The 12,847-nt window shown below is 37.8% G+C and overlaps 1 protein-coding gene across 3 annotated transcripts in view; it reads right to left on the bottom strand.

Moving 5' to 3' along the window:
- Positions 1-12,847, bottom strand: part of pde4ba (phosphodiesterase 4B, cAMP-specific a) — a 146,497-nt gene that overhangs the window by 58,478 nt on the left and 75,172 nt on the right. For 2 of the 3 annotated variants that reach the window (XM_078258561.1, XM_078258562.1), the window contains exons 2-5: positions 9,014-9,208; positions 5,206-5,242; positions 4,811-4,881; positions 1,840-1,892 (exon numbers count right to left, since the gene is read on the bottom strand). In XM_078258561.1, the coding sequence (XP_078114687.1) occupies positions 1,840-1,892; positions 4,811-4,881; positions 5,206-5,242; positions 9,014-9,208 (356 nt within the window). Of the gene's footprint in view, positions 1-1,839; positions 1,893-4,810; positions 4,882-5,205; positions 5,243-9,013; positions 9,209-12,847 lie in introns of those variants that run through there. The other variant, XM_078258563.1, reaches the window with a different exon arrangement.

The following is a 12,847-nucleotide window of genomic DNA, read 5'->3' on the forward strand; positions in this document are numbered from 1 at the left end:
AATCTCAGATTAAATATACAATAATACACAATACACCTTTTAGTAGTTGCATGCAAAAATCTTCACGTGCTATTTATTTTTGTATTTCATTTTATTCATGTATTTAAAACACAACTGTGGTCCTGCAGTAAAAAAATAAAATAAATAACACGTGTTTAGGACCCACCTCGCATTTGGATGGACAGCAGAGAAGTGGATTGTAAAGCAAGAGTGATTTGAGATATTTTTTTTGACTTTTTTTTTTTTACCATAAAAAGTTGTTACCATTACAATATACCTGACATAATTGGAGGTGACCACAGCCACTGACGTAGTATACAGTAGGTGAAGGAGGACAATACAAGCTTTTAACACTCTTCCAGGAGGAGATTGTTTGATACTACAAAAAACTGAATCTGGGTGGAGCATCACTTTCAAATGTACAATGATTGTCTGAGCGACAAAGACCTGTTCATTATATTTTTCATCTGCACTGAAAAAAAATAGGCTCAATACTTGTAATATTAATATTACTTTGAGGCAGCAGAAACAAGTTGTTGTCATCACCTTTTAAGTTTATATGTGAACTTGTCAGCTAACAGTTGCTTATTTATACATCCAGCAGTTACAGAGAAACAATCTATTTGAAGTCATGTTTCTGCTCACCTAATCAATGTAAGTCCAATATCAACTCACTTTTAGCTCTGTTTTTGGTCTCCATCAACTCATGAAGGATATATCTGGCTCGTTAGCTGGTAAATACTCCAATATGTTCAGCAGCTAGTCAACTAACTGTGTCTGCCTGCTGTTTGTCACTCTGCAGATGTACAGTGGGTTTTTAGAACTTTTCACTATAAACAGCTGCCTGCTGTGACCAAAAACAACACTATGAGCGCAGTAAAAGGAAACCAAAACAGAATAGTTGCCACTGGACAGATAAACAATGAGATGAAACTCTCTATAAAGCTCTGTGAAATCGAGTGGAGCTGCAGATTCAGGTGAGGCCAACAGGACCAGTCCTCACTATGCAGAAATGTCCTCACTATGAAAGTTCAAAATGAAATTGATCCTCACAAAGATAACAATAAAAGACTGTGCTGTACACACCAAGGATTCACAATAAAAATAGTAAACACATATTCAAATGCATACAAAGTGTGTGTAAAACAACCGTGTGTGTGTGTGTCAAACGGCCTTGGCTGAGCTGGTGAGCAGACACAGATCCCAGTATTACACAAAGGAATTCCAAAAGACAAATATTCACAAGCAACAGACTTTGTAACCACACACACTCACATGTATAGTGCTCATAAAGTTATATGTGCTTGAAACACTCTTACTGCTGTAGACGTGTACATGCTGCCCGCCCCCCCCCCCACACACACACACACACGCACGCGATGAAAGAAAAAAGGGAGGTTTGCTGTTATCTTTGAGTGAGCTGCTTTAAAAGATCATACTGTGTGTGTGTGTGTGTGTGTGTGTGTGTGTGTGTGTGTGTGTGTGTGTGTGTGTGTGCGCGCTTGCATGCGTACATGCATGCGTGTGTGCATATGTGTCTGTACCAGTTCAATTATGTTTGAACATGGTTAATGAGCTTGATGACAAAACAGTCTGGACTACAAGAAGAGCTGAAGACAGATGGCGAGAAAAAGTGAAAGTCCTCACGTACACGAGTTCATGAGCAAAGGACACACGGAGGAGAGAGGCAGGGAGGGAGGAGGAGGAGAGAATAATGAGAACAAGGAAAAATGATGGCAAAAGATATAAGCCAGATATAAACCAGATAAAAAAGGCACATTCTTCATGCAGCGTTACAGAAGTCAGACACGTAGAAGAATATTCCTCTGAGCCTCTTACCTGGGAGACAAACTCTGGTGATTGGAGGCTGAGTGGTCGCTGCAGGCGACCTCCTGAAAGAAGGAAAGATGACAGAACGAAAGAATGGTGTTAGAAAGATGTTACAAAATAAAAAATAATGCACAATATACTCTTCATCTTTAAATGGTTTACACAAATAATGGACACATTTTGTCACTAAATAGGTCAGACATTCAGTTTAAAGTAACAATTCCACATTTTGGTAAATACCGTTTTGGTAAATATGCTTTTCTTGCCAAGACAGATGCGAAGATCGATATTGTGTTAATGTCTGTACGGTAAATATGAAGCTTGAGCCAGCTGCTAGTTAGCTTAGCTTAGCAAAAATACTGGAAAAATGGGTGCCAGGCTCTGTCCAAAAGGTAAATAAAATACCAGATCAATATTAAAGATCACAACTTAACATTCAAATGGATTAAACAAACATGACATAATATATTAATTAGTGAGCTTTAGAGGAGGCAGCTTTTTTTTTTTAACCCTAGGACAGAGCAGGACTAGCTGCTAAGCTAAGCATCTGCTGGCTGTAGCTTTAGATTGAATGTACAGAGATGAGACATTTTCTCACCTAACTCTAGGTAGGAAAGTGAATAAGAATATTTCTTTGTTTGGTCAGGGAATTAACATGGGGTACTCCCCACCCACACAACATAAAATGGTTCATAAATGCGGTCACGTTAAACTCAAGTTGAAACAGTTCTTGAAGAGATGATCAGACCTGTAATTATGGGTCATAAGGTGTTTGGTTTTATGGTAGCTTTATTGTATTGAGCCTTGTGGTAGTTTAGGGGAAGACACATTTGTTAATTCATAGTCCGATGTTCCAGTCAAATATGTCCTCGCAGTAGTCGGGGCAGTCCTGATAAACACTTCATCCTCCTTTCATCTGTATTCACGGAGCTCAGCTTCCTCACTGCTTTTAGCCATGCAGCTGAAGTGAAAAGGTGACATCTTGAAGGAACAAAAGACAATGCAGTCTTGTGCAGGATCTGTGTGTGTGGGACAGAGTGACAGCTGGAGAGCGGGCAGCTGACAGTGTATTGATGCATTTACATTCAGCAGGGACTCTGAATTGATCATCTGTCTGATCTTCTGTGTGAAATTAGGTCAATATATGTGTGCATTACAATGTTGCTCCATGCCTGTATACTTGTGTGTGTATCTTTAAGTCTCCCCCCTTGTCTATGTGTGGGTGTCAGAGCGGAATGTAGGTCAGACAAGCTTCAGGTATTCAATGCAGCAAACTGAGTGTTAATCAATCTGGTGGAAGAGTGAGGAGAGTGCTCTTTGCATCTAAAGAAACTGACACACACACACACACACGCTCAACGAATAAGGGGAAAAGTGCCCTACATGCATATTTCCAGTGTATTTGCATCTGCAGTCTCCTCCACTGGGAGGTGTGATGCTGAAGGTGAATGCTGCTGCAGTGTTAACGAATTGCTAAAATAGATTTGTCCATTAATTGGTCAGTCGATCGACAGAAAATTAATCAGCAACTCTTTTGATAATCGAATAATCAATTAAAAGGTCATTTCATTCAAGCAAAAATACCAAACACTCCATTGATTCAGCTTCTCGCTTTGAGGATTTGGTGCTTTTCTCTGTTTTATATTATTGTAAACTGAATATCTTTGGGTTTTAAATAGTTGATTGTACAAAACAAGCAATATGAAGGCGTCATATTTGGCTTCAGGAAACTGTAACGGCCATTTGACGTATAAAACCTGTACTTACTTATACTTTGCAAACCACTAACAAACATGTTAGAAAGTGATTTTTATACTTTTTTTAACTCATGTTATAAAAAAATAGATATATAGACACTGAAGTGCACTTGTTTGAGAAAGTACAGAAAACGTGCTTTATAACTAGTATACGAACCATATTGTGCTTAAAATTGAGTTTAAAATATTCCTGTTACTTTTTGAAGCTACGTAATATGCTGACTACTGAATATATGCCTTCAATCACACACTTTTTACTCCTGGAATAAAATTCTGGTTTAGTTTTCTTTCCAGATACAATATATGAAGAGCAAACCATGTAGTACTAACTAGTATCAGAGCTTTCCGTGAGACATGAGTCTGTATCATGACAAACGTTTGTTGTGAGACAAAAATATGATACGCTGCCCACTGAAGCAGTGCGGAATAAATTCAGAGGGGACAACAAATACTTTAAATGCATACCAATGAGGCATTCCATCTGTGTGATTAGTTGTGAGGGTATGTTTGTGTTTGTGCTCCACCACAACAGAGCAATTCCTTAAAGAGCATTTTAATTGACTGATGATGATAGAAGGAAACTATGCTTTAATTTCGCAGGGGACATAGAATGATAGATCTAAAATTAGAATCCCACTTACCCTAAAATGTTTAAAACCCTTCTGATGGAAATCTGCATTGTGTGTGTGTGTGTGTGTGTGTGTGTGTGTGTGTGTTTGCTGGACTGCTTTAGCAGCTCAACTGTGAGTGCTGGTAGCAGCTGTGGTGTCAGACATCACGCCTCAGTCTGTTTAAAGCTCAACACCCCCACCTTGTGGCGGAATAATGCCACTGCAGTAGGAGTGCATGTGCTGACTAAATGAGCGATCAGCTTTTGACTTTTTTGGTGATTTTAAAAGCTGTGAAGAGGTTAAATTTGATGTATTTTCATTTCCACGAGCTTTACTGCAGTTTAAGAGTCATTTTTATTTTTATTGTGCACTCTGCCACAGGGGACTCGAATAAATTAATCCCAAGAGGGTCTGAGTGGACTTTAACTTGATTTACAACTCTCTTTAAAGAGCCCCATAATGGCTTATAATAAAATATAAAAGGTAATGTTTTATCCTCAAGTGGCTCCTCTGAAGTATTTTCCTCATGTTGCCAGAGTCAAAGCAGGAAAAAAAAAAAGCCATGTACATTTTTTTTTTTTGATTTGCTGGTCTCAATTTATTAGCACTTACTTGCTGGAGGCACACTGGACATTGGTCAGTACAGTGAAGTTATTCCTCACACTTCGAAGGCTTGCCAGAACCTAGAAAGGCAGAGAAATAATTATTAGGATCCTTTGTACCATATTTATTTCAAATCCTGTATTTTTTCTTAACCCCGCAGCTACATTTTTGTTTAGTTTCTGCTTGGTTGCAGCGCAGAAGGCAATACATCTTAAATCATATAGAGCTAAACATTATTAAATGATACATTTATTACATTACACGCTTATTTGAACTTTGGACAGATATATTGTTTCATTTGCTTAATCAGTGTTGGCAACTCTACTCTTAACAGCCCTTACTACTTAATAAGATTTAGTGTTAATATCAGACTCATTTTGGATTACAGAAAGTAAGATAATTACCTGAGCAAAAGGTGTTACTATCAGGTCATCACCATGTCTGCAAACACAAACACAGAGAGAGAGGTGGTAAGAAACATTCTCAAATACGGTAAACGGCAAATATCAGGTTTTTCTGTTGCATAAAGCTTAGTGCTTTCTGTCGGCGTGGTCACTGTGGTTAAAAGCGAAGATGTTAAGTAAGGACAATAAGCATGAGTACCATGACCCAGCCAGCCTCATTACTATAATTATCTGAAAGAGGGAGAGGAGTATGGGGGGATGGTCATGGGTCAAAGTCAGGAGTCTTCTGTTCCGATGGGAAGTAACCTTCTAAGGCACTTAGCTCTCAGACTGAACTAGTTTTGTAAGCTGAGACAAAGCAAAATACTGCATTACTCTTCTGTGGGTTTCAAAGCATTGTCATGTTATGTAACATCTTAAGTCATGTAGAGGACTCCTTAAACCCATCAGATCTTCCAGTGGGAGGCGGAGAAGCAGGACAGCCTGCAGTCAGTAAAAATCTATTCATTCTGTAAAAATTACACTATTTGTATCCAAGCTGTACACAACTTGAGTTAATTTTAATTAGGTTGGGTGATAATTCAGTATTATTGCCTGCAACCTTTGAATTTTCTGTCTTGCAGCCAGATAAAAAACACAGAACACACAGACGTGATCATCAAACACAATAAAATACATTCATTACATATTAGAAATACTTCAAACATATGCTAAAACCCAGCACACATTTTCAACAATGTACATCAGTGACGGCATAACATAAAGCCAATTAGAGTGGATTTGTATCAGAACTTCATGGTCATGTCATGTTTCTGAGTTACAGAGCTGTTTTAAATGAATAATTCCAGGCAAATGTTAATGAGAAACTTAGTTCCGAGTGAATAAACATGTGAAGGGTTTTGTCTAATATAATGCAAAACAGTGGAAAAGGCTTTCCTGTATTGGACATCATTTTTGTTCATTTTACTTGCAATTTTGCCTAAATTCTATATACCATGATACATATTGGTGTAAGAGAATATTCTTGTTAATATTGTGATGTTAGCACAACTCATATCACTCAGCCATAGTTTTAATGCACTTCTCACTTCATTTACTTCACTGCAGACTAAGTCCACAGTCTAGCAGAATAGTTGAAATCACCATTTATCATTTTAACATTTACAGTACATTTCTGTCATCCTTAAAATCATCTGTAAAATGATGTCAATGATATTAAAGGGGTGATAGAATTCAAAGCCGAGTTTACCTTGTCATATACCTTGTATATACCTTGTCATATATTGCCAATAACGTTCGGTGGGTAAAATAGGCATACATAGAACCTCAAAGTCCCATTGACACCCCTTTCCTATGCAAATCTCACAATTTGAAACTGCCGCTGAAAACGGGCAAATCCCGACGAAGCTAATAGTTGACAACTCGGTGGCTGTACCTTAATTGGCTCTGGACCTTTGTCACACCCCAAAATGTACATACAGACCACTGATCTGAGACCGGCTAGTGTTTTGAATGGAGGTCAAGCAGATCTCACACACGAGCTTAGCTGCGAGCTGCGCTGTGTACTTTAGAAAGAAGAAAGTTTGGAAGTTTTTCAAGGATATTGAAAATTAACCACGGTTGCGAATGCAGTGTTCCAGGCTGTACAGCGGAATACTGGCCCAGAGAAAAGGAGGATGACTAAACGGTAACTAAACTGTGTCTCTGGTGCTTTGTACAGTAACATTAATTGATGAGTTTATGTGTCTGAGCAGAAATGAAGTTTGAAGCCAGCCGGGGATATTTTCTCTCAGCTACGGTGTTCATTTTAGGACATCCTCAGATCTCAGACTCAGGTGTCAGACTCAAACGAAACGGCCTCAGCGTCGGAAAAGCCTCTCTTATCCTCAGACAAAAAGTTGTCAGAAAAACCTCTGTCATCCTCAGACAAAACGGTCTCAGCGTCAGAAGAACCTCTGTCATCCTCAGACAAAACGTTGAGTGAAAAGAATTCACTCACTATGATAGAAAGTTTTATTCAGAGTATTATGCAATACATTTAATAATTATTTGAACCAAATTTTATTTACATGAGTCAACGTTTTTGAAAAAGAAGCCAAGCTTTTTGGAGCTGGTTTCCAATATTAAACAATACATGTTTTCCATATCTGAATGTACAAACAAAAAAGTTGTTGGATCATATGACCTCAGTAAGCTTTACAAAATATCGATATGAAGTTTTTTGTTTTGTTTTGATTTCTTTCCTTTAGTAACCCCCTGGCTCATTTATGAACATAGACTGTTGTTTCCTGCTGTATATCCACTCCTTTCAAAAAAGCTTGATTTAAAAAAAAACAAAAAAAAAACACAAACTGCCGTGTATTCACTGTAAAAGCTGCTAGCTACTTTAGCTAATTCAGAAAGCATCATCATCAGCCATTCCTGCTCGCAGCATGTCTGTAACATAACGTTAACAGACTGTGTGTGTGTGTGTGTGTATGTGTGTGTGTGTGTGTGTGTGTGTGTGTGTGTGTGTGTGTGTGTGTGTGTGTGTGTGTGTGTGAAAACTGACAGCAGTGTCTGAAATATGAGACCTCTGCTGTCTCGTCTCCACTGTGTGTGTGCTTCGCTTGTAAACCAACTAATCAGCACGCAGCTCATCTAAATATTCATGAGCATACCATATAAGGGAGAAAACCTGTCGTTTCACTCTATGGCAATTTCACAGGTTTGCATTAGGGCGCATAGAACAGCACCCGGGCCATGTTCAGCCCAACCAATGTTACATACCCTATTAGGAGATCTTAAGGAACAGCGTGAAATACCCTATATAACCATTCCATCACCCCTTTAAAGCATCTCCACTTAAGTAGAATTCAAGGAATACAAATTTTCCACTCTCGTTTTATGTAGGCTAAGTCTTATTTCACCGTGATACACAGTGCCCTAGATGCAAAAAACTCAGTTCTGGTACAAGGTGTTATCCATAAACACTGTCATGAGGTCTAATAGTAGAATTCTTTCTACATTTACTTTTTTGTTCTGCACCAGCAACTACATGGATGTGCACTACATCTTCTTTTTCTGATGACATCTAATAGTAACACTGGTGAATAAGTGAGTGCATAAAATATTGCATACATCTATTTGTAAATATGTGCATCTGAAAAGAAGTTAACTGTTTTTACTACTTTGCCTGCACTTACTATTTATATACGTATTTCACAATACACTCATTGTTGTCTAACTGTTCAGCCACTATAATTCAGAGGAGAGAAGATTTGAGATGATAAAAAAATATTAATTATCTCAGCTGACTCATATTACCGTGCACACACACAGCAATAATAGTAATATCTCAAGCTACATAAAGGCTGTCCTACCTTACTGGTTAGGTTCTTTGGGCTGTATGCAGCCTCATATGATTTACCCACAGACACTACTCAGAGCGATGAAAAAGTACCACCACCTTCATTTTTTTTTACTCAGTGATAATACAGCACAGAGCTCTTTGTAGAAGCAAATACAATACCATTTAGCACAAAGTATTAGGTATCTACAGTATTAAGTAAACTAAAATTAATTTTAAGTAGGTAACAGTAAGGTTAGGGCATTAACTATACTTTAGGTTTACACAGCATATATATATATATATATATATATATATATATATATATATATATATATATATATATATATGCATATTCCTAGAGATGTGTATATGTCCCCTACAACTGTGTATCTCTCTGTGACTCTGGCATGTACTGTACATAATGTACTAGTGCTATGTGTGCATGCTGTGCATATTTGCATGAGTTTTTATATTTACAGTTCAGAGGTGATGGAGGAGTTTCGTGACATAGACTTGGGTGACAGATCATAGTCGCTGTCAGAGCGGTAGAGGAAGGACTCTCGCCGCTGGTTATGACCGGGGAAGTTAGTGTGTAGGACCAGACCCGAGCCAGGGGAGGCCTGGGGGTCCAGAGGGCTGCAGCTGGCGGACGGGCCATTCTCCACATCGAAACTGAAAACAGATAAATACACAGTTTTTAAGATGTTCATTTTTCCATTGCAGATGTTTTTTTCAGTGCTGTGAAGCGTAGAGCAATAAAGCAGAGCTGAAGATTTAAGAGTCAAATCAACCTAGTGTAGGTTTTCTGGTAGCATTAGCCTCAAACATAACTAATATCCATCTTATGAACGCTCTGCTCTGAGCTAGAGGAAATACCCTGATAAGGAAATAAGTAAACTAAACTTTGAGATTGCCATGAAACACTCCTTTTCTGACCTTCAACAAATCAAACATCAAGTCTTTCTGACTCTCTCTTCTTCTGATAACGTTTTGTTTGAGCTCTGTGAACTTGATAAGGTTTTAATGGCCGAGCATGACGAAAATGGGACGACCAATTCTTTCACATGAGCACAATCAACACTTTAAGAGATAAGCTGCAGTCACACACTCTCGCATAATTATGTACAGTGGACACACACATACATGAATGGACTTGACATGAAAGGGCTCAAAAGGGCAGACTGACATGCTAGAGTGCATCATTCAGTAATAGAAATCAATGAGTCTGAGGCTCCTATTCAAGAGCAGAATGTGGAGGAATGTGTAAAAGAGGAGGTGGAACTCTTTAAGACATCATCAAAGAAGAGGAGAGGAGGAAACATCACTTGAAGGACATTTTTGTATGGCTGTGGTGCATCGTTCCAGAGATCAAACAAACCGTGCATGTGAGATAGGTCTTTTGTATGACATTTTTCACTGTAGTTTTCGGTTTGTGCCGTTTTCTTTTATCACTTTGTTCTGCCTTGATAGCCATCACTTGCCCTTCAGTATAGTAAACACGCACCATCAAGGTGCTGGTTAGTCCACCAGCTTCATTTTGATATTTGACCTTTACTGTGCAGAATGATGTACACGCAGAGTTTGACACTAAAAAACATTTATCTGCAGAAGGGGAAAAGTTGATCTGTGCTCACCTTAAATCTGAGTTTAAAACAAGATTTTGGGACATCACAACTAGTTTGAAAGCCACTTACATTAATATATACCACTTACATCAATATATACAACTTACACAAGTATAAAAAAAATGAAAGGTTCCAGCACACATACACTAAGACTTTCTTTAAAAACAATAATTGCATATTTATAGATTCTGGATTTTGGATTAGCCTAATTCAAAGCATAGTATGTTTTATATTAAACATATCTGGAGGGGATCTTTAAACAGGTGGAAAAATACAAATCATTCTTGAAATCTCTGAAAGATTTATTCTTAAAGTGTTTTTCCAACAAAATATCCAGCGTCTGTGGAAATGTCCCAAATACTTTTTGCATCTTAGTCTTCAGTTATATTGTGTGTTTTTCTTGGATCACTGCTCCTACCCAGCTCCTCATCTGTTTATTATAACAAAATTTGGGATAGAAAACACAGCAGCAGATGCAGCAGGCCTATATTTTAGTGTGACATGGTTAAATAATGTTTATGTTTTGAATTACTATGTGGAATCTACAGAAAACAGTGTAAAAAGGCTTACCAAATGGATCAGTAATAATACAAAGGCAAAAAAAGAGTGGTGCCGTCAAATACAGAAACGTGAGAATGTTTAATATGCTAAATATGTGTAGAGTTGCAGGCAATCAGTGACATGAGGAACACAGAAAAGGTTTGGATCAAATGCTTGACTGCTCTGCCCTCAGGTCAATCCACTGGCTTTGTGTGTTGTGATCACGTATGGGGGAGAAGACTGATTCTGGAGCCAGTGAAGGCAAGTCTAGTCATCCACAACACACAAATCAGATCTAACTGTCTGATGTTTTTTCCTTGTGTTCTATAATAGCTAGAGAGTTTCACATTAACTGTGTAGATAAAGATGTTGCACAGTACCAAGGAAATTCAAAAGGATAACATTTTCACAGGCCTCCAAGACCTGTCTGTCCAAAAAGTCATTCCATTAACAAAGCTAACAAAGATAGTCTGCTTGTTTATAGATCTTTTGACCCCATGCAGCAGCAAGAGACTGGTAAAATAAATGATGAATATATAACAAAGTTTACAAGCCAAGTTTCAGCACAAGAAATATTCAAACCCTTTAATTAAGTAAAAGTAGTAATACCACAGTGTAAAAATACTCAAATACATTCAAATCCTTACTTTACTTAAGGAAAAGTAGAGAAGTAATATTAGCAAAATGTACTTAAAAGTGTCAAAAGTAAATGTTTTCATTATGCAGACTTATAAATTATACATTATATTAATGGATATATCATTATATATCATATCAACTCATCATACATATGTATGTACAATCTTAATCTGTAAAGTAACCAGTAACTCCAGCTGTTCAATATATGTAGTGGAGTAAAAAGTACAATTTTATCCTCTGAAATGTAGCAGTGTAACAGTAGCAGAACAAGGAAATATTCAAGCAAAGTTAAAGTAGCTCAACGGTACTGAAGTGCAGTACTGGAGTTAATGTACCGGGTTACTTTCCACCACTGCACATGGTGTGTTTTTAGCTACCTGAGCTGTGAGGCAGGCTGGGGCATTGTCATATGCCCCATGTTATTCATGTGTTGTTCTACTGCTAGACAACCACATCAGCTCTGAGCTAACAATGAGCCGAGTCACATCCTATGTGTGTCATGTGAGACGGTAACAGTCGGGGTACAGGTGTTACGATGGTGATTTATGCTGTTACGAGAAGCCAAACAGGATGAAACAATAAGTGGATTGCCCTATCAAAGCGCCCCCTTAACAGAGATGGCTCATGACTATTTTTATAAATATATATTTTAATTTTATTTTAAAGTGCCATTTTTGCTTGAAAAATTACTAAAATGATTACTAGAATTGTTTCTGCTAATTGATTAACTGATTTAGCACTCACAAGTATTAAAGTATACTACTATAGCAGTGGTTCCCAAAGTGAGTGCCACACCACCCTGGGGTGCCTTGAAGATGGACCAAGGGCTGTAAGATTTATGTCAATTTTTCTATGATTGTACATTGTTTGTGACAAAAAAAACAAGGGCGACATTACCAAACTGAAGAAAAAATATTCAAATAACTATAAGTATGCAGTTTTTTGCAGCAATGGAGGGGATGCCATGGGGGGAAAAGTTTGGAAACACTTCACCATACTACTGTAGTCTGGTATCAGTATAGTATAGAAGAATCTTGATTAACACATGCGCTTTTCACTAATTATTCTTCATATTAAAGCAATCAAACGCAGTTCTAATACTGCAACATAACACAAGAGCCCTACAGTAATAACCAATCTATCAGTTGACATTTAGACAAAGCAGCTGTCTCTAAAGTGCACTTCAAACACCAACATTTGAGGATTTTAACACAGACTTATGACTCTCTTGTGACTGTCTGGGTGACTGATGCCAATGTCTGTGTCTAAATTGTTCCCCAGGTAGCACCTGACTATCAAACTCCCATCAGACCATTGGAAAACCAAACTAAATATGTTTAACTATTTGAACTTGGAAGTTCATCCATGACCTTTGAAAACATTATATGTAACAAAATAATCTAAAGTCAAAAGTCCACTTACTAGCTTTTCTGAACTGCATCTCTTTATACAGCTTTATTTAGCTTTATTTACTGAGTGAAGACTGTTAGACTCAGTTGCAAGCTCC

The sequence above is a fragment of the Sander vitreus genome, chromosome 9 (assembly GCF_031162955.1).
Source record: "Sander vitreus isolate 19-12246 chromosome 9, sanVit1, whole genome shotgun sequence".
In the NCBI taxonomy this organism is placed as follows: Eukaryota; Metazoa; Chordata; class Actinopteri; order Perciformes; family Percidae; genus Sander; species Sander vitreus.